The sequence below is a fragment of the Rhinopithecus bieti genome, unplaced genomic scaffold (assembly GCF_001698545.2).
Source record: "Rhinopithecus bieti isolate Rb0 unplaced genomic scaffold, ASM169854v2 scaffold_14455, whole genome shotgun sequence".
NCBI classification, from domain to species: Eukaryota; Metazoa; Chordata; class Mammalia; order Primates; family Cercopithecidae; genus Rhinopithecus; species Rhinopithecus bieti.
This window is the reverse complement of record NW_016807905.1, coordinates 756,204-778,352: the sequence shown is the minus strand read 5'-3', so window position 1 is coordinate 778,352 and position 22,149 is coordinate 756,204. Positions and strand designations below refer to the sequence as shown.

Genomic DNA, 22,149 nt, shown 5'->3' with positions numbered 1-22,149 from the left:
CTCTGGACAAGGGGAGCACTCACCTGGTAGGCTGAAGCACCTCTCCACTCCAGTCCAGGAAATGAGGGACAGTGACCTGCAGGGCCCGCTGTAGAGGGGCTTTCCCAATTTCAGACACTGTGGGGCCAGGGTAGACTGAGGTCAGGGTACCCTCGAGAACCACCAAGTAGCAAGAACACACTGCCTGCCATCTACCCTGCACCTTGGGCAGAGGGTACTCAGACTGGAAGGGGTAGACTTGCTCCAAGCATGTGTGGAGGGCAGCTGACTCCCCACGAGCCCACCTTGGGTGCGCCACTCGCACCAGGCCTTCTCCCCTTGGCATGACCTCCTTCCCCACTCTGCCTCTCAAAATCCTGCTGATTCTTCCCATCCTTCAAAAGCAACAAAATCCTTTGCCCTCTTGCAAGGTTCCAACCAGATCCCACCTCCTCTGGGAGCCTTCCCTAAGTTCCCAAGCAGAAGGAGCATCTCCCAGTCATTCCTGGCCTGCTGCGGAGGCACCCATGGGAGCAGAGGGGACATCCCTTGGGAGGGGAGGGAACAGCCTCACCTGGAGGCTGAGGACTCAAGAGTCTCTTAGATCCTGGGTTCCAACCCCAGTGCTCACTGTTACTCACTGCCTCTGTGGCTACTCTGTGCCTCAGTTTCCCCATCTATACATTTGCAATGATTCTAATGTTATCTGTCACGTAGGATCATTGTAAACACTCAGTGCACAGCAAATGCTAGCTACTACCATTGCTATTTATTTTGTAATAATAGCAGCGATCACTTATGTCATGATCCTGTAGTGCCAGGCCCTGTTCTGAGTGCTCTACTTTTCCTACTATCATGCCCAGTTTACAGAGAGGTGAGGGCACCTGGCCGGGAGAAGCTGGCTTTGGACAAGGGACCTGGTTCCCGAGCCTCTGGGCATCCTCACTCACCTGTGCTGCTGGGCCCCAGAGAGGTTTTTTTTTTTGTTGTTGTTGTTTTTTGAGGCGGAGTCTCGCTCTGTCGCCTGGACTGGAGTGCAGTGGCCAGATCTCAGCTCACTGCAAGCTCCGCCTCCCGGGTTCACGCCATTCTCCTGCCTCAGCCTCCCGAGTAGCTGGGACTACAGGCGCCCGCCACCTCGCCCGGCTAGTTTTGTATTTTAGTAGAGACGGGGTTTCACCATGTTAGCCAGGATGGTCTCGATCTCCTGGCCTTGTGATCCGCCCGTCTCGGCCTCCCAAAGTGCTGGGATTACAGGCTTGAGCCACCGCGCCCGGCCAAGAGGTTTTAATTAAATGGGAGTTGAATTAAAATAGGAGGTAATGGTGCTGGAAGTGAGCTTCAGATGAGGAGTCAAGAGGCCTGCCCACTGCTCAGACTCACTGTGGGAACTTGGGAAGTCCCTGCACCTCTCTGGGTCTTAGTCTCCCCAACAAGAAGCATAAAGGCGGCGGTTTCCATGTTTCCCAGCACCCCTCTCCCACCTAACCATCTGCAGCTGAGCTGGGACTCACACCCAGACCTCAGACTCCATCTACAGTGCTCCTTTGACACAGGGTTTGAACTCTGGGGCTTGCAGGATGGGGTGGGGAGGACACTGGAAGTAGCCACTAAGCCCAGCCTGGGGAGCAACGCGTCCAGCGTGGGCCTCCAGCCGGATTTCTGCCAAGAACAAACACAGGCAGGCAAGCGGGGAGGGCTCCCTGGGAACACAGGAGGCTTGCGCAGGACAGGCAGAGGGCAGGAAGGCAGCAGAGGGCGCGGACCTCATGGCCCTACCAGCAGAGGGCGCGGACCTCATGGCCCTACCAGCAGAGGGCACGGACCTCATGGTAGGACCTCATGGCCCTACCATGAATGGCTCCATGTCACGCTCTGGCACGGATCACTGACCCCTTTCATTGCCTGCCCATCAGCCCGGATACAAGGTCCCTGAAGGCTGCGTGTACCCAGGGGTGGGGAACCCTGCTACTTCCCTGAGCCCCTGCTTCGTGTCCTGGGCCACTGAAAGTCCCATCTACTGTCTGACCTGACTTTCTCACACTATCATCTGAGTTTGGCCTTGGGGAAAACAGCTTCTGATCTCCCAGGTTTGGTGGGAAACCAAATTCTCACTGAGAGGCAGCTCGAGGTGAATAAACATGTTTGTGCTGGTGTCCTGGACCTTGGCAATGTCTGTGCCTCCCTGGGCCTAAGTTTCCTCATTGTGCCCTCCATGGGGATTGGGGTAAGACTTGGAAGGATCTAGCAGCAAAGCCATAAGACAGAGCCCTCGCACCAGTGGGACCCAGCGAGCAGATAGTTCTCTCACACGGAGCTCAGAAGGGCTATAACTTTAGAACACTGCCTGCATCACGGTGCTGGACAGGTCTCTCCCAAGCACACAGGTGCGTGCACACGCCGCATACACAAACCTGTACACCCAGGGTGCACAGCCATACCTGTGCACACACATCCAGGCAGCGTCATGGGCTTGCACCCTCCCCGGCACTTAAGTACACACATGGGCACAGCTCTATGAAATTTCAAACTCATAAGTAGACACACACAGGTAAAAACAGCCCCTCAAACTGACCTATGCCCACATCACTAAAGCACGTGAGCAAATCATGTGTGCACACTTGCACACTGGCCACGTGACGTACTCCCCCTCACGCATTTATGTAATAAGCATTTGTTGAGCAGCGCCGTGTGTCTGGCACTGTCTGGGTGCCAGGGACACAATTTCCGATTAAAATCTGGGTCCTCATAGGGCTTTTGAGTTCACAGATGCGCACACACACTTAGGACTGCGCACGCATGTGCAGGCTCGCAGGCATTCTCTGGGTGGCACACCCCTTACCATAGCTCAATGCTGCTTTGTTGAGTCGGACCACGGTGCCTGGTGTGGAGGCACTGACCATGGGCAGCAGCAGTGCCAGCAGCAGGCCCAGCCTAGGTGCCCAAGCCATGGCTGCCCTGGCTGCTGGCCACAGGATCTGTGGGCTGGGTTAGAAACAAGCATCAGGGAGCTCAGCCAGAACAGCCCACCCCTGAGCCGCCCGAAGCCCGCTCCAGCCTGGAGGGAACAAGCCCTGACTGGTGACCCCAGCCCTACCCCAGGCCCACAGACATCCGTTTTTGCATCTCTGCGTTGGTAACCATCACCCTGCTTTGCTTGCTTCATCAGGAATCATGGGGGAGTCTCTTCTGGAAATGACCCCGAATGCCCAGAGAAGAAACAGTCTTGCCTAGGGCCACACAGTGGGCTGGGACGAGGTGCAGGACCCAAGCCATGGCAGAGAAGGATGGTGAGCCTCCCAAATGGGGAGACTGAGGGTAGTTTCCTGTCCTAAGAAGAGGCCCAGGACTGTGTCACCTGATGCCGCCCAGTGTGACAGCCCAGCCTGGTGTCCAGCTATCCAAACTCAGCCAGGGGAAGACCCAGGGTGGCTCCTGTCCTCATCCCCTCCTGGCCAGGTGAGAAATGGCCTAAGAGTAGGCCTCTCACATGGCCCCCATCCACTCCTGACGCAGTCTGGCCAAGTAGGCAGATCTGTGTCTGACTCAGGGAGAGGGAGCCAGGCAGGAATGAGGGACTGCTGCTCAGGTGGGTCAGCTGAGACCCAGGATGGTGGCACTTGCCCAGGTCCCGCAGCAAGGCCAGGGATGGAAGGACCCTTCTGCAGAGGGTGGCTGGAGGTAGCATCCCCATTGAACAGATAAAGAAGCCAAGACTCCTCGGAGGTGGAGTACCAGCCCAACCCCATGCTTACCTCAGGTGGTTCCTGAGACAGGTGAACTCTCAGCCCCAGGGTAGCCCTCCTCTGCCCCAGGCAGGCAGATGCAGAGGCTACTTTATAAGGCTCCCAATGTGCAGGGTTCACTGGGAAGGGACCCAGGGAGCGGCAAGTTTGCTTGTGGTTGCAAGTGTTTTCCCTGCAAACATGGCCTTTGCCAAAGTGTCTCATCCCACATGTGTGCTGGGGCTGCCACGTAGCCAGTAGCCGGGCCCAGCTCCCAACCACTACAAGCCCCTGGGGCTACGCAGCTATGGCCTTAGGGGCCAGGAGATCTCTGGCAGGGAAACTGCTTCTAGGAGGGTACCCTTATGCCCAGCCAAGGCCTGGGAGGATGGGGCCTATGAGGACCCTATCTCCCCTCCATAGGCAGGGGGATGGCTGCAATGACCCCTCAAGCCTGGTACCTCCAAGCTCTCTCAGAAACATGACCCTTTTCGGAGGGGCAGAAGGTTACCTGAGCCCCATCCTCGGTCACTGACTGAGCCCTGACCCTGTCACATATTCACACACTGAGTGCTGACCCCAGTTACCAAGCTCTGACCCTGATCACATGCTGAGCCCTGATCCCAGTGACAAACTGAGCCCTAACTCAGTAGGGAACAGAAGAGAAAGTGTGCGTGACCCATCCCCACAGCTTAACACCCCAGCCTCTCTCCAAATGCACATTCCACTCACAATGGATTCGTCCACTGTCTCTTTCCACATTACAAACGCCAGCCTCTGCCTTGACTATATGGGACCCAAGGAACTGTGTGTGCACATGAAGGAATTTGCACATGCACATGTGTGGATGAGGGTTGTGTGTGTTGATACGTGTGTGTGGCTGTGTGTGCATAGTCACATGTACACATGTGCAGGGAAAACGTGTGCTCTTATGTGTGGGTGTGAACGTGAAATGGGCGCGTTGGCGTCTTGGTTTATGGTGTTGCGTGTCTATTCACACAATCCAACAGGACCACAAAAGTGGGGAGTTCTGTGCACATGCATGCATGTGTGGGCTTGGCCTACTGAGTGTTTGTGGGTCTGTGAGTGTGTGGTGTTAGGTGCATGTGTGTACGTAAGTGGACTGTTTCCTGGGATGGGGAGGTACATATGTGGCTGTGCATACACCTGTGCACAGCAGGTGATGGCCTTGCCATTTTTCTTCATTGGCACAGGATGCCTTGGGGCCTTTTCCCAACTCCAGGGCACTCCTTGACTCCCACTGACCCCACACCAGCTCAAATATCAGGCCCAGCTCCTAGGCCCACCCTGTGCTAGGCCCCCACCAGTGCCTACAAAGCTGACCACAGACACCATCAAGCCCTCCCCTGGGCAGCTGGAGCTCACTTGAACCAGCCCTGCCTCCCAACCAGTGCTCCCCTGCCCCTAATCTAGAGGCAAAGAGGAATGAGAAGAGCCTGCTGTGAGCTCCCTGACACCCTGCTCCTGGCCTTGCTCTGTCCGCCAGTGCATAAGACAGGGCCCTCCTGCACCCTCACCATAGCTAATGCAAACAGCAGACTCGGTGGACAGAGGTGCAAATATTGACCAAAGCCGCTCTTGGTGTTTGCTCTTGGCCTGGATACTTCCTTTTCCTAAATATTTCCAGCACAGGAGCCATCTGGGTGACAGCCAGTAGACATAAAAGAGGGAGACTCTCACCAGCCCATCCCAGATCTCAACCAGCTCCCTACAGCAATGGTAAGCACCATTTGGTGAGCACCTGCCATATGCAGAATGTTCTGCCAACCACTGTGCCTGCATCTGCAGGGATGGGAGCTGGTTCTGCTCAGCCCTGTTTCCAGCACCTGGACCATACTAGATGCATAAATATTTGTTGAATGAATAAATGAATGAGTATACATTTGAAAGACCCTTGTAACAATTGTAGTGGTGGCATTTCAGAGTTTCCCCTTCACTGAATATTCTCAGGGGGTTTGCATTGGTGTCCTCTTGCTGCAGTAATGTATTATCACAAACTTAGTGACTTAAGACACAATTTATCATGTTACCATTCTGGAGGTCTGAAGTCCCAGATGGGTCTCCCTGGGCTAAAATCAAGGAAGTATTGGCAGAGCTGCGTTCCTTGCTGGAGGCTGTAGGAGAGGAACTGTCCACCTGCCTTTTCCAGCTTCTAGAAGCCACCCTTATTCCTTGGCTCCTGGTCCCTTCCTCCATCTTCAAAGCCAGTATGTTGAGCTGAGTGCTTCTTGTGTGGCCATCTCCCTGCCTCCCTCTTCTACTTATAAGGACCCTTGCAATTACATTGCACCCACATGGGTAATCTAGGATATTCTCCCCATCTCAAGATTGACTGATTAGCAACTTAAATTCCTCTTCTAGCTTTAGCTCCCCTTTGCCTTGTGACTTAACATATTTACATTTCAAGTTTTAGTATGTGGACCACTTCCCATTGGTCATTAGCCTGCAATTTTAAGCAATTGCCACCAGGGGGTAAAAGTGAATTCATTTTAGTTTTGCTGTCCAAAGAGTCAANTTTTTTTTTTTTTTTTTTTTTTTTTTTTGGAGACAGTCTCACTCTGTAGCCCAGGCTGGAGTGCAGTGGCGCAATTTCGGCTCATGGCAACCTCTGCCGCCTCCCGAGTTCAAGCAATTCTCATGCCTCCCTCCTGAGTAGCTGGGATTACAGGCACACACCACCACGCCCAGCCAATTTTTTGTATTTTTAGTAGAGAAGGGGTTTTGCCGTGTTGCCTAGGCAGGTCTCAAATTCCTGAGCTCAGGCAATCCACCCGCCTCGGCCTCCCAAAGTACTAGGATTACAGGCATCAACCACCACGCCCAGCCAAAAAGTAGAACTTTTATTAAAGCAACAACACATGCCATGTATTTTGTGTTATGCACAATGTCCACCAGTGAGAAGCTCAGCATTACAAAATGCATTCACAGGCAACCTAAGAAGGTGAAAAACCTGGGAAGCTTGGGGCAGGAAGGGGTCTAGGGAACACGGAAAAGCATGATTGGGTTACTGCAGCTTCAGCTCTCGCCCCTGTCTAGCTCCTGAGACCCCGGCATGGCCCTTCCTGTCTTGATGCCTCAATTTCCCCATCTTATAAAAGGAAAGTGGGTCACAATGGCTTCCTCTGGGGGAGGTTCTAGAGCCAAGCTGGAGACCAGCCCCCACCCCCTGTCCCTTCACTCACCTGCTCTGTGAGGTCACAGTGCCAACTGCTCCACTGATCCTGGTAGATTCCACTGGCACTTTTCAGAGGACATTCAGAGGCATCAGCCACTTCCTTCTCACCAGCTCCCAGAGATCCCCGCCTCTATCCCCAGTCCTAGAGAAGGATATCGATGCCACGGTCCTCAAGGAGCCCTGGGGACCCAGGTGCCCCACTCGAAGATGTGGCCCACCATCCCAGACCCCGGAGGTGAGGATGGCATCCCCTCCCTTTGCCCAGCCCTTTACAGTTTACAAAATGCTGCCCCTCCACCCTGTCCTTGGAGGTGAGCAGCATTGTCAACTGTACTGCACAGAGGCAGCCACCAAGACCAGAAAGGTTTGGCAGTGGTATTCCCAAAGTCTCCCAGCCAGGAAGTGGCGAGGCAGCCATCCTTTCAGCATGTATTTATTGAGCGTCTACTGTGTGCCGGGCAATGCACAGAGGACGGGGAACACGGTTTGGCATCAGCCTGATGTGCTCCCTTCCCTGGTGGAGCGCATAGTCTAGTGCAGGAGACTGATATGAAACAAGGAAACAAGTGTTTTGCCATCTTTATTTGTCAGAAGACCTCTGGCTGCAGGTGACAGAAATTCCAACTCAAAATGATGCCTATCTCTGGGCACCCAAATCTGGGTGTATATCCCAAGAGAGTACACCAAACAATCTGCAAAGGTGAGAAAAGAAATGGCCATGCTAGAACGTATGTCTTTCATCCTCTTTTAATTTGTATTCTTCAGGAATGTGATCACTAAATCTGCACATTTGGGAAGGGTAAATAATGTGTCAGTATAATTGGGTGTATATATAATTTATTAATAAACCAATATAAATACACTGAGGGTATGATAAACAAAAATGTTTAGAGAGCTTTGACTTAATAAGGGAAAATTTTAAATCTCACATATCAAGAGGTCCCAAGGTGCAGGGGGCTCCGGAGTGCATTAATTCCTCTGTTCTGCCACCCAAGACCCAGGTTCCTGTCATCATTTTGCTCTTTTAGTCCCCTCTCATGATCACAAGATGGCCACCACAGTTTCAGGTATCACACAGAAATGTGGCTGTCTAGGGGAAGGAGAATAAGTATTGTTTTCTGTGGTTCTTATTTAGCTAATCCTAAACCTAACTTTTCCCCCAAGTCCCTTACCTCATAACCACTCCCCTACTCCACCCCGCCTCACCCCTGCAGACTTCCTCACACTTGAACCAATCACAGCACAGGGAATGGGAGCACGACAGCAGGCTTCAACCAATCAAAATGGCCTAAAATCACATGGGGTAGGAGCAGACAAAGGAACAAAACCAGGCTTCTGCCAACCTCTGGGACATGGCGACAACCACCTGTGACTGCCACTGCAACCTGGGTCTTTTCCTTGATGGATACCTGGATTTGGGGTCAGCCAGACCTGGGTCTGTCCCTGAATCCCAGGCTGGTGGTGTTGGGAAACCTTCTCTGCCCCTCAGCTCTGGAATGCGGTATGCACATTCCAAGGACACTACGTTCCTCATAATTGTAAAATGCAACCGTGAATCTTATCATCCCCAGGATTGCCCAGCGAGGCCGGAACCCCAGCAGAATGGTAGAGGACACCTCCTCAAACATGAGTGAGCAAGGACAGGTGCCCTGGTATTCTCATGGGCAACTGAGGGGCTGAGGCTCAGGGATGTCAAACGGGCAACCTGGGGCTACCCAGCAAGGGGCAGGGGGCAGGGATGTTTGCACCAAGCTCTGGGTGCTCCCCAGGTCTCTGCAAGCACCAAATCCAGAGGCTGGCAGTGACATGACAGTTCTGTGCTCTCTGCAGATGACAACTTCCTGTTGCCTGTCCGCATCAATGCCCAAGCCCTAGGCCTGACTCAGTGCATGCTGGGATGTGTGTGTACGTATATACTGAATAATTGCCTTGGTCATCAACATGGGCCTGGGGAGAGGGTCCAGCCTCAGCCCAGGCTGACCTGGGGGTGGCAAGGCCTGCTCTGGGCTGCAGGGCTGGTGGGGAGCTGCAGGTTGAACTCTGGAGTTCCACCCATCGGAGGTGTCATTCCTGCCAATGTCTTTGGTGGTTGGAGAGGGGAACTGGGAGGGAAGCTTACTGTCTGGAGGAGGGGTTAACTGCCAACCCTCCTCTACCACCAGTCTGGCTGCTGGTTTCACTCATCTATCCACCTGTTGAGTTCATCAATTCACCCAGACCTTATTTCATAGGCACATCCACCCAATCGTCCCTCTTTCTGTTCATCCACCCATCCTCTCAGCCTCCCATTCTCTCGTTTATCTCCCAATTCATCCATCTTCCAAGCCAGACAGCCATTCCCTTCTTCCTTCTTCAATCCACCCCATGTCCTCTCACGTTTCTGTCCATTCTGAGTCCGTACTTTTTGCCTAGCTCCATAGTGGGCATTCTGGGATAAACCAGACAAGGCCCCCACTCTTGCCAAGCTCCCAGTGTCTAGAAATGGGCATTGTTACCTTCCAGGCCTTTTATGCTCCTGAGTCACTATTGTCTATCGGCCAGGCACGGTGGCTCAAGCCTGTAATCCCAGCACTTTGGGAAGCCGAGGTGGGCAGATCACGAGGTCAGGAGTTTGAGACCAACCTGGCCAAAACGGTGAAACCCCATCTCTACTAAAAAATACAAAAATTAGCCGGGCATGGTGGCTCGCACCTGCAGTCCCAGCTACTCAGGAGGCTGAGGCAAGAGAATTGGTTGAACTCGGGAGATGGAAGTTGCAGTGGGCCAAGGTCACGCCTCTGCACTCCAGCCTGGGCGACAAAGTGAGACTCTATCAAAAAAGAAAAAAAAAGAAGAGAAAAGAAAAGAAAAGAAGGAAGGAAGGAAGGAAGGAAGAGAGAAGAAAGAAAACGTCTGTTAACTGCCAGTGGCAAGCAGTGTCCACCTGTAGTGACCTGTACTCACTCCAGGATAGTGCGTACCCATAAGCAGAGCCCAGTGCTGTCCTGGACTCAGCCAACAAGTCGAGAGGGTCGCCCAGCTCCAGGGCCTCCCCAGCCCCAGAAAGGTCAGCAGGTCTTTGTAGCGGAACAAAGATGAGGGCACAGTGACTCACTGCTTTTCTGTCTCCTGTGCAGCCTGGTTCACCTGTTTTGCTTGCTCCCTGAGAACTCAGGCCCAGCAGGTTCTGTTCAACACGTGCAGGTGAGCAGGGAAGGCAGTGGGAGGGTGATGGGGAGTGGGAAATGGCAGCTGGGGACCATAACAGCCCCTCCACCAGTTTGGATCTCCCTTTGGTAGCCAGACCAGAAAAGCTATCCCAAACCTGGCTGTTATCAAACACCCCCACCCCAGAACCACTGTGGCCCCCCATTGCTCCAGCCCCTCAGCCTGCAGTGCCCTGGAATCCTGTCCCACCCTTCCTTTCCAAGCTGCTCTCACTTGGCTTCCTGCCAGGGACCCACTGGGCAGCAAGGCCGGGGTTCTCACTCCCTGGACACACCATTCCTATTCCTATTCCCGCCTCCACACATTTGCACATGCTGTTAAGTTTTTTTTTTTTTTAGACAGGGTTTCACTCTACACCAGGGCTGGAGTACAGTGGTGCCATCACGGCTCACTGCAGCCTCTACTTTTCAAGTGCAAGCAATCGTCCCACCTCAGCCTCCCAAGTAGCTGGGACTACAGGCACACACCACCACATCTGGCTAATTTTTGTATTTTTTGTAGAGACAGAGTTTCACCATGTTGCCCAGGCTGGTCTCAAACCCCAGTGATCCTCCCACCTCAGCCTCCCGAAGTGCTGGGATTACAGGCATGAGCCACTGCACCCGGCCCACCACATGCTGTTCTTCCTGCCCCGACGGCCTGCCCCATTCTTTCCCTTTTCCTTTCCTGTCCTTGGAAATTCTTCCCAGCTGCAGCAGAGATAGCCACCTCATTCATTCATTCATTTGAAGTTTAAATTTTAAATGTTTTCTTAACATCTATTCTGAGCCTAGCTCAGCCCTGCCACTCATGAGCTCCCACTCAGGTGGGAAAGGCAGGCACCAAAACATGCCAAGCTTGGAGGGTTGGGAGTGTTGCCTGTGGAGGTCTTTGGAGGAGGGGCCATTTGAGCTGAATCCTGAAGGACACGTTTACCAGGGAGAGAAGAAGGGATAGGGCAAACAGCATGCCTACGGAGAAAGAGAGTGACAAAGAGGAGGGTGAACACTTGGCAGGGCCTCGCTCACCTGACCTTGACCACCACTCCCTGCCTTCCAGATGCAAGCTGCTGTGCCAGAAGCTCGTGGAGAAGACAGGCATTCTGCTCCTCTGTGCTTTCGGTGCGTCCCAGGGCCCTCCCCAGTCCCAGGTCGAGGTATTCCTGGGCCCTGGCACTGATTATAGGACACTGGGCAAGACACTGCCCCGCCACATGACTCAGTTTCCCCATCTGCCTGATGGGTGTTGCTGTGAAAATTATGAAATTAAATGATGACCATGAAAATATTTTGGAAGCCAAGAAATGCTTCGGAAATTATAAAGCTCTCCCCAAACCGTGTTATAAACATTGTTACTCCCGCTTTCTGGGTTTCCATGGCTTCTTTCCAGCCACCCGCCCCCAACCTCCTACTACACAGCTTAGCTTTCCCAAGCAAAGGAATCTCCTCCCTCCACTGAAATATACTGGCTTTGGAGTGGAGGCTGGGGTTGGGGGAAGGAGGGAGAATCAGCTTCCCATGGGAAAATGAACAGTGAATCCTAGAGAATTGCCTTGCTTTAAAATCCAACAACTAGGACTTCGATAAATAACACCTTTTTTTTGAGACAGAGTCTCACTCTGTTGCCAAGCTGGAGTACAATGGCACAATCTCAGCTCACTGCAACCTCCATCTCCCGGGTTCAAGCAATTCTCTGCCTCAGTCTCCTGAGTAGCTGGGATTACAGGTGCGCACCACCACTCCCTGCTAATATTTGTATTTTTGGTAGAGATGGGGTTTCATCATCTTGGCCAGGCTGCTCTTGAATTCCTGACCTCATGATCCACCCGCCTCGGCCTCCCAAAGTGCTGGGATTACAGGTGTGAGCCACTGCGCCCGGCCTAAATAACACCTTTATTGTGATGCTATTAGAAATGGGTTTCTTAATTTTGTTTTCAGGTTATCTATTGCTAGTGTATACAGCTGACTTTTTGTACCTTGATCTTATATCCTGCAACTTTGCTGAACCCAATTTTTAGTTACAACACAAGGCAAGACACCTAATCTCGGATCCCTTAGAATTCTAATGCAAGATCATGTCATTTGCAAATAGTGGTAGTTTAACTCTTTCCTGCATGATAATCTGGACGAGCTTTACTTCTTTTTTGTTTTTTAAGACAGGGTCTCCCTCTGTCACCTAGGCTGGAGTGCAGTGGTGCATTGATAGCTCACTGCAGCCTCGAACTCCTGGGTTCAAGTGATCCTCCCGCCTCAGCCTCCTGAGTAACTAGAACTACGAGCATGCACCACCACCCCCAGCTAATTTTTTTATTTTTGTTTAATTTTTTTTTTTTTTGTAGAGATGGAGTCTTGTGTTGCCCAGTTTGGTCTAGAACTCCCAGCCTCAAAGCAGCGTACCTCAGCCTCCCAAAGTGCTAGGATTACAGGTGTGAGACACCATGCCTGGCCTACTTCTTTTTCTTGACTAATTGGCCAGGCTAGAACCTCCAGTACTGTGTTAAATAGAATTAGCAAGAACAAGCATCCCGGTCTCATCCCTGATCTTAGGGGAAAAGCACCCAGTCTTTCACCATTAAAGAGGATATGAGCTGTGAGTTCTTCATAGATGGTCTTTATCACGGTGAGGAGGTTCCCTTCTATTCCTAGTTCGTTGAACGTTTTATCAAGAACAACAAATAAATTTTAAAGGCTGTTTTTGGTTTTTGGTTTTTGGGGTTTTTTGAGACAGAGTCTCTGTCGCCCAGGCTGGAGTGCAGCGGCATGATCTCTGCTCACTGCAACCTCTGCCTCCCAGGTTCAAGTGATTCTCCTGCCTCAGTAAAAGCTGGGTTTTTTAGGTGGGGTCTCACTCTATTGCCCAGGCTGGAGTGCAGTGGATCACAGCTCACTGCAGCCTCAACTTCCTGGCACAAGTGATCCTCCCACTTCAGCCTCCAGGTAGCTGGGACTACAGACGTGCACCACCACACCTGACTAATTTTTGAATTTTTTTGTAGAGACCAGGTTTCACCACATTGGCCAGGCTGGTCTTGAACTCCTGGGCTCAAGTGATTTGCCTGCCTCGGCCTTCCAAAGTGCTAGGATTATGGGCATGAGCCACTGTGCCCATCAAGACTTTTAAATAATGGCTTGAATGGTGGCTTTTCAGCCAGCATGGAGATCATAAAATGCAGAGTGCCTTCTTCTCTTTGCCAATTGTCCCCAGTAGAGTTGGAACAGGGAAGGGGGAGCCACAGATGACTTGGTTGATGTGCCACATATTACACATTTGATATCATTTGATCACAAAGTGGATATTATTGTTATTCATATTTTTACAGAGGAGGGAACTGAGGCATAGAGCATTCAGTAATTCTCCCAGTGTTGCACAATGCTGGCAAGTGGCATAGCTGGGATTTGAACCCAGACGCCTTAACTCCAGTGCCTAAGCTCTTCATCTTGCATGTTAAATGGCTCATTCTTATTCTCATGGCCTCACAGGATTCTGGATGTTTTCTATTCACTTACCATCGAAAATGAAAGTCTGGCAGGTAAGTGTGCACCCCCCTCAGGCCCCACGGCTGACTGGTCTCACCCTAACCAGTCAATATCACCTCCATAGCTCCACTCATTCTCACCAAATCAGGCCCCTAATCAGTTCCTGACTTAACCCGGATGCAGATCCAAATCTCTGTCTTCATCGTGCCACCCACCTAGAACCCATCTCTTCTGCCAGAGGTGACTTTCAAAGATTGGATGCGATAGTCCCTCCTCCAAGATGGCTCTCCTGTCTTTTACTCTCAGAGATGACCCATTTCTCCTTTCTCAAGGCCCCACTTAAAGTAGGGTGGTGATAACAGGGAACACATTTCTGTACTTAAGGCAGCTTGCCATTCTGCTTAACAGCAATAATACTCATTTGCTTTTGGGTTTCTGAGGAGGAAGGAGGAGGAAATAAGTGGCAAAACTCCTACTTGAGGTCTGCAAAAAGTCTCAGAGGACCTCAGAAAGGGGATCCGAAAGGCCTGTACCTCCCTCTCCTCTTTTCCTCCTTCTGAACCCCTTCATATCCATCAAGGTCCAGCTAAAATGTCACCTCCTCTAGAAACACCCAGGCAGAAGTGGTCACATTCCTCTTTCCTCCTATAATTTTCTGTGGTCATGACTGTCTCTCCAACTGTACTGGCAGCTTCTTAAAAGAAGGAGCCAGGTCCTATTTACTCCAGCAATGTTTAGTTTGGTGCCAGCAAGAGGGTTGCCACTGTCAATGTTGGATGACTGGATGGCCAGACGGGAGTGTGCATGGAGAGAGAATGGATGGGAGGATGAACGGATGGAAGGTTGGATTTGATGGATGTAGGACTGGGGGAAAGAGATAGGAGGCTAGATGAATACATGAATAGGTGAATAGATGGATGAAATGATGGGTGGATGGAAGAGCAGATGGGATAGATGAGTGGATGGGTAGGTTGGTGGATAGATGGATGGATGAAAGAGTGGGTAGATGGATAGTGGAATATGGGTTGGAGTGTAAATAGATTGGGGAGGTTGGGTAGTTGGAAGAATAGATTGATAAGGGAGGGTGGTTGGGTAGAAGGGTGGATGGATGAAGGTGTGGTTAGATGGATAAAAGTGTGGATGGATGAATAAAAAAGACAGTAAATTAGAGTTTGGATAAATGATAGGTGGGTAGATGGATGGAAGAGTCAACAGGAAAGTGGATGAATGTATGGGTTTATAATTGTGGGAGAACAGATGGATGAAATTCTCCTGGGGCCAGATTAAGCCATCTGAAGGAGACCCCTTACTTTTCTCAATACTCCACCAGGATGACAGCATAAATGGTCCACTGCAGAGCTTGAGGTAAGAGGAATCTTCTGAGTAACCATATTATTACCTAAAAAGCAGAGCTGTAGCCAGAATCTGAGGTGTATTGGCTACAAATGTAGGCTCTGCAATCAGACCAACCTGGGTTTAAATCCTAACTCCCATATCTTCTACATGGCTGACCTTAGGCAAGTCACCTCTTCTGTCTGGGCCTTTGACTCCTCAATTATGAGATGAAGCATAACACCCATCTTGCTCTTGGCAACTATGGGCATTAAAGAAGATGTGAAGTGTCTTGATTAGTTCCTGACCCATAGTCAGTACTCGGCAAATGGTAGCTGAGAAGAAATTTTAACCAAGACACCACATGATGGCAGCATCCTTAATTGCAGACAAAATAGGAATATTTGGAAGGAATGAGCTGGGCATAAGGATATTCCAAGCAGAAAGAAGAGAATGAGTAATGTTTTAGAGATAATAACCTGGTGAATGGGTCGAGGGATGGAACCAAGAGAGTAGGAAAATCTGAAACTCATTCTTTGAGAGCCAACTAGCAAAGGGAAAATCTGAGGGTAACAACAACAGTATCACAAATCAACCTGTTCTTGTTATCACTCCTTCCTGATAAGGTTGTACCAGGAGAAGGTGAGACATCACAGTGGGGAAATCCAGGACCTCCGAGGTAGCATGAACCTGCTCATTGCCAAGCTCCAGAAGATGGAAGCCATGTCCGATGAGGTGAGACACTGGCCGTTCTGCCCCAAACATCTAATTTCTCTGTTTGATGTCCTGTTTCCTATACCTCAAGTCTTCTTTCTTGGTTTTATCTCTTATTTTGATGGAGCACACCTCCCAGTGACTTCCAGGAAAAGAGTGAAAGAAGTATATTTTTTAGTGCTTGTATTTTAAAAGCATCTTTTCTATACTTGCACTTGGTTGATAGTTTGGCTGGGTATAGAATTCTAAATATGAAATAATTTATCCTGAGAATTCAGAAGGAAGCCCACCACTGTATTACAGTTTATACTGTTGCTATTGAGAAGTCTAATGTCAGTCTTATTATTGATCCCTTGAGTCTGATCTATTTTTTATCCCTGGGAGCTTGTAGAACGCTCTTTTTTGTCTCTAATGTTCCTCATATAAACTGGTTTGGGGTTTGCTGAGCTTACCGAATCTGTGGGTTGATATTTTTCAATAGCTTTGGGAAACTTTTGCCTTTTATCTCCTAAAATATTTCTTCTTTCCATTATCTGTCTCTTTTCCTTGGATTCTAATTACACGTATGCTAGGCCTATGCTTTGAAGGCCTTTAGAGTGCTTCATGTGATTCCTATGATATTACCTGGTTTGTTTTTTCATTCTTTTTCTGTATGTGCTTATGTTTTGATATTTTCCTATTAACTTTTCTTCAGGTTTACTAATAATCTTGCATCATTCTGTCTCTCCAATTTACTATTAAATCCATGCATTTAGTTCTTTCTTTTTTTTTTTTTTTCCTTAATGGAGTCTCCCCTGTGTCACCCAGGCTGGAGTGCAGTGGCGCAATCTCGGCTCACTGCAAACTCTGCCTCCTGGGTTCAAGTGAATCCTACGCCTCAGCCTCCTGAGTAGCTGGGATTACAGGTGCGTGTTACCACGCTCAGCTAATTTTTGTACTTTTAGTGGAGACAGGGTTTCACCTGTTGACTTGGCAGGTCTTGAACTCCTGACCTCAAGTGATCCATCTGCCTCAGCCTCCTAAAGTACTGAGATTACAGCTTAAGCCACCACATCCAGCCTTAGTTATTAATTTCAGATACTGCATTGTTTAGTTCTAGGATATACATTTGATTTTTTTTCACAGACTTTAATTCTGTGGTGAAATTCTCCAACATTTCACCTATGTTGTCCATCTTTTCCTTTATTTTAATTAACACATTAACAACAGTTATTTTAAAAATCCTTGTCTGCTAACTCTAATATCTGGATCATCTGTGGCCTCCCTCTGTTTTCTGCTTTTTATCTTGGGGTATCAATCATATGGTCTTGTCTCTTCAAGTCTAGTAACTTTTATGGTTTCTGAACATTGTATACGAAAGAACTGTAGCTGTTCCGAATAATTATAATTCCACTAGAGAAAGTTCCCCTTTTCTTTATAAGGAAGATGAAATAGACTGGTCACTTCCGTCTAGACATGTGTTAAGCTAGTTCAGACAGACCTGGATCACAGTTCTTAAAAGATTTATCCAGAGGTTTTAAGCTTCATTCTTTAGACTCCTTCCCATGCAGCTTCAAAAATTTGGCAACTGTCTTAGTGGCAAAGACTTGCCATATGTTTGAGGCCTCACAAGTCTCCAAATGTGTCTCTCACCCCTGCATGAACACAAAAATCTCCGGACCCGGTGGCAGCCTTCTCTGCCAGGGGCAAACGTGGATTCTTGGTTGCTAATTGTGCCCAGAATTGGTTTAGTGCCTCCAGGTGAAATGCAGCTGAAGCACAGTATTGACTCACTACCACCCCTTCTAGGGCAATGGAGTGCCAAGTATGGCCCACGTGCCTGCATCACCAGTATCACCTGGGAAAATGTTAGCAATTCCAATTAATAGGCCTCACTCAGACCTTCTGAATCAGAGGCTCTGAAGATGAGAGCCAATCATCTGTGATCCAGCAAGCCTTCCAGGTGGTTCTGACACATACCAGAGAGAATCACCGTTCTAAGACTTTGATCTCTTGCTTGTGTTTTGGGGTGCCCTCCCTCAAAGGGACTTTGTTTCCGAAGCACTGTGAAGATGTGAAGTTTTATTCTGCCTTTCAGAAACATTTGAAGTGGCCTATAGCCTCCTGTAGTCTTGAAATTCAGTTAACACCTTGTGAAGAAAACTGGCCATATTTGAGGCTCCTCAAGTCCCCAATTTTGTTACTTTAGCTCTTTGTCACCATTAAAAACTTTGCTTCTTTCTCTTTCACCAGTAGCAGCAGCCCATTGTCTGGCCTAAGCCCAGATTCTTAGCCCATGCCTAGAATTGTCAAATGCCCCCAGAAATTTAAAACAGACAAAAAAATGAGCCAGTCCTTATAATCACTCCGCTGATTGTAAGAATAAAATTCTGCTCTGTAGAATTTTAGTTCATCTGGTCCTTGTTGCTTCCACAGATGTGCCTATGGGCTGGCCACCCTTTGGAACCCGTCAATCTGGAAACTCCTGGCCTTCGGGCCTAAGAAATGTTATTTATTCATGTGACTAAATTGGTGATTTCTCCAGCACCATCTGCTCTATTCTCATTTTTGAAGCTCCTGTTATTTGAATGTCAGCGCCTGAACAATTCTAATTTTTTTTCCTATCACTGGGTGAACATATATACTTATTGATCTTGGGAGTAGATATAACTAGGAGTGGAAATGCTGGATCATATGGTATGAGTGTGTTCATGTTATTAGATGCTGCCAAATAGTTTTTCAATTTACACTCCTGTGAAAAGTATATGCAAATTCAAGTTGTCCCACATCCTCACCAATTGGTATCATAAGTCTTTTTTACTTTATTTATTTATTTTATTTTATATTTTTTGAGACGGAGCCTTGCTCTGTCGCCCAGGCTCCGTCTCAGCTCACTGCAAGCTCCGCCTCCCAGGTTTATGCCATTCTTCTGCCTCAGCCTCCCGAGTAGCTGGGACTACAGGTGCCCGCCACCACGCCCGGCTAATTATTTTTGTATTTTTAGTAGAAATGGGGTTTCCGTCTCTAGTAGAGACCGTGGTCTCTATCTCCTGACCTCATGATCCACCTGCCTCGGCCTCCCAAAGTGCTGGGATTACAGGCGTGAGCCACCGCACCCGGCCAAGTCTTTTTTACTTTATTCTGTAGGGTGAGAAGTGGTATCTCACTATGGCTTTAATTTGCATTTCTGGTTGTTAATAATGTGGAGTGTCTTTTCATGTATCCAGTGCCATTTGGATTTTGTCTGTTGCCTTTTGGGGGAGAGTGTCGTTTCTTATTGATATGTAGGAGTTCTTGTGTGTTCTGGGTAAACATATTTTATTGGATGTACATATTGCAAATATCTTCTCCTAGGCTATAGTGTGGCTTTTCACTCTCAATGGTGACAAACAAAAATGTCTAATTTTAATTAAGTCAAGTGCATCTACCTTTTATGTGCAGTGCTTTGGGTGTCCTATTTAAGAAACCTTCACCTGTCCCAACAGAACCCCTCTGTTTTACCCTCTCGGGAGAATAACTTCTAGTCTTCTACTGGGGAACAGAGAAGTCCACTCAGCTTCTCAGAATAAGAGGGAGTCCCCAGGGAATCTGGAGATTCTTCTTAAATGACTTAACACCCAGTCCTCCACCCCAATTTCAGAGGCACCTAAGGCCACCAATCCTGAGCTTTTTGAGGATGGCCAGTTTCAGATTCAGATTTCTCATTTTTGCTAAATCAGTGGTTCTCAATTGGGAATTATTTTGCCCCCTGGGGAACAGTTAGCAATGTCTGGAGATGTTTTGGGTTGTTACAATGTGAGGAGGAGATGCTACTGGCACCTAGTGGGTAGCCAGGGATGCTGCTAAACATCCTACAATGTGTAGGACAACTTCTAGAATATTACTGCTGTCTCCAGGGCCACTGCTGGGACACATGGTGCCTTTTTGCAGATTGGAAAAAGCTACCTGTGCTGGGCAGACGAATTTGCAAAACGCACCTTCCTCCAAATCAAAGAACAGGTGAAGAGCTGGGTTTCAGCCCACACACAGGGCCCCTTAACTGGGAACCTTTCTGCAGTGCACAACATGCACAACCATATGCAGCAGGCTGGTTTTCTCCTCTCCTATGCTTCCTGTTCATATGGGTTTGGGTCTTTTTAAATCCCTTTACTGAAGCTGTAATGGGGCGTTAGGAGAAAGTAAAATTAGATGATGTCTTCAATCCATCATCTCTACCTAGAAGCTGAATTTTTAAAAGAGTTCACAAAGGATTCCATTGTGGAAGATTCAGGAAAACTTTGCTAAAACTCATCTTTATCTTTTATTGTCCCAAAGTCCTAGGTCTCCAGTGCCCCTGAATCTCCCCTCTAAGCTCTGTTCAGACAGACCCAGGAGGAGAGACCGTGTCAGTCTCTCACTATCAAGTGAGGCTCTTGGCAGGTGTTTCCTCTGCAGTGGGGAGGGAGGCCCCGCTACGACTTACAAAGGCAGTAAGGCATAGTGATTAAAAGGACTGGCTCTAGAGTCAGGTTGCTAGGCTTTGAATTTCATCCCCACCACCTATAAGCTGTGTGACTCTGATCAATTTACTTACCATCTTTGTGCCTCAGTTTCTTCATCTAGAAGATGAGTTGTAAGGATTAGACATGGTAATTCATGTAAACTTAGACTAATGTCTGTCATATGGTAAGTGCTCCCTAAATGTTTGTTGCCTTTAAACAAAGGTAGAATCCAAAGGCATGCAGTGTGCAATCATTAAGCACCTGCTACGTGCTGGGAATCCAGGATCGGGGATCAACTAGAGCTCGTTCTTGCCCTCAAGGCAGTCCCAGAACCTGTGGATCCCAGAGAAGAAGACTGCACCCAGCCTTGGGGCAGAGAGAGGGTGGGGGCCATCAGGGAAATTCCCTGGGGTTGGCGACCCAGTTTTGAAAAGTAATAGGTGAGATTATTGTCCCCAGCCAACGAAGGGAGGAGTTGGGGATTTTTTGCCTTTTGGAGCTGTGTAACCTCAGGCAGGTCATCAACCTCTCTGAGCCTCCAGTTTGCACATCAACAAAATAGAATCATAATCACTGCCTTGTAACACCCTGGCTGTTGTTCTGGTTACCATTGCGTAGCAAACCATCCCAAAACTTAGTGGTGTAAAACAACCACTTGTGCTCAGAGATTCTGTGGGTTAGGAATTCAGACAGGACACAGTGGAGATGGCTTGTCTGTGTTCCATGGTATCTGGGGCCTCAGCTGGGAAGACTTGAAAGCTGGAGGTGACTCTACATCTGGGGCTGGAATCATCTGGATTCACTCACGTGACTGGAGATTGATGCCGGCTGTCCACTGGGACTCAGGGCTATTGATCAAAGCACCCATCTGTGGCCTCTCCGTGTGACCTGAGCTTCCTCTCAACATGGCGGCTGGCCTCCAGGAGTGAGTGTGCCCAGAGAACCAAGCAGTGCTGTATCTTAGCCCCAGAAGTCATACAGCATCACTTCTGCCGTAGTCATAAGCCCAGACTGGTGGGCTGAGACCCCAGCTCTCAGTGGGAGGTCACACTGAAAGAAGAGCCTGAAATGGGAGACCCTGTTGCAGTCGTTTTTGGAAAACAGAATCTTCCACCACTGGGAAGAGTCTAATAAAAATAACAGTTGGTATTTATTGTGCACCTACTGTGCTAAGTGCTTTGCCATCTGCATCCAGCAGCAGAGTGGAATGGTTAAGGGCCTGAACTCTGGAACCACAGTGATTGCTCTGCCTCATACCAGCTGGGTGATCTTGAACAAGCTACACCTTTGTGCCTCAGTATTCTCATCTTTAATACAAGGATGATAATAGTGATACTTCTTAGGGGTGCTGGGAGAGGAAAGGGTGAGCATATGTGAAGCCGAGAACAGCCCTGGCACATAGTAGGGGCTTTATAGACCTACAGTGGAAGGCAGACACGATTATTGTCCCCGTCTTACAGGCAAGAAAATCGAGTCTCAGAGGGGCAGTAACTTGCCCAAGGCCCCACAACAGTAAAGGTTGGCCTGATGTCGGAGCCCCTGTCTGAACCGCACTGAGACTCCGGGACCCCCGTATGACATCCGCTCACATGGACTTGAAAGCACCCAGTGAACCCACGGGTGGGGTCGGGATGGCTTTGTGTCTCCTGGGCTTTCACAGAGCCACAGGCTTCCACAGGCAGGGGCAGGCTGTTAGGGAGAGGACAGCATCCTGCAGCCCCCTGTTACCTCCCGTGGACACGTGGAGATCACAGTCCGTGACGACACACCAGGGGACAACTTGTGTTTTCTGTCTTCTCAGCAAAAAGTGGCCCAGAAAATAATGAAGATGATACATGGCGATTACATCGAAAAGCCAGACTTTGCCCTGAAGTCTACAGGTAGGTGACCCTCTTCCCCACCATCTGACTGCCTCAAGTGTCCTCAGAAGCTCTACAAAGGGTGGGTTTCAGTTCTGGTGTGGTACTCCATCTGCCACTGGGAAGTTCATCCTCAGAGCTGACCTCAGCTCCAAGCTGGTTTTCTTGCTACAATTTTGTTTTTTCTCAAGCGGGTCTGGGACGGGGTGGGGTATGGGGGAT

The 22,149-nt window shown here is 49.3% G+C and overlaps 1 protein-coding gene and 1 long non-coding RNA gene across 4 annotated transcripts in view; one reads left to right on the top strand and one right to left on the bottom strand.

Moving 5' to 3' along the window:
* LOC108536992 (uncharacterized) lies at window positions 1-3,863 on the bottom strand. The gene is made up of 3 exons (XR_001887682.1): window positions 3,735-3,863; window positions 2,822-2,964; window positions 1-117 (listed from the first exon to the last, which is right to left on the bottom strand). It is a non-coding gene; the product is annotated as an uncharacterized LOC108536992 (long non-coding RNA).
* Window positions 3,864-6,964: 3,101 nt separating this feature from the next.
* The window catches only part of SUN5 (Sad1 and UNC84 domain containing 5), a 23,496-nt gene continuing 8,311 nt past the window's right edge, over window positions 6,965-22,149 (top strand). For 2 of the 3 annotated variants that reach the window (XM_017884085.1, XM_017884086.1), the window contains exons 1-10: window positions 7,005-7,135; window positions 7,495-7,600; window positions 8,472-8,530; window positions 8,731-8,805; window positions 10,017-10,083; window positions 11,146-11,207; window positions 13,566-13,615; window positions 14,893-14,927; window positions 15,521-15,629; window positions 21,870-21,948. In XM_017884085.1, the coding sequence (XP_017739574.1) occupies window positions 7,108-7,135; window positions 7,495-7,600; window positions 8,472-8,530; window positions 8,731-8,805; window positions 10,017-10,083; window positions 11,146-11,207; window positions 13,566-13,615; window positions 14,893-14,927; window positions 15,521-15,629; window positions 21,870-21,948 (670 nt within the window). In that variant the 5' untranslated portion in view covers window positions 7,005-7,107. Of the gene's footprint in view, window positions 7,136-7,494; window positions 7,601-8,471; window positions 8,531-8,730; window positions 8,806-10,016; window positions 10,084-11,145; window positions 11,208-13,565; window positions 13,616-14,892; window positions 14,928-15,520; window positions 15,630-21,869; window positions 21,949-22,149 lie in introns of all 3 variants that reach the window. The other variant, XM_017884087.1, reaches the window with a different exon arrangement.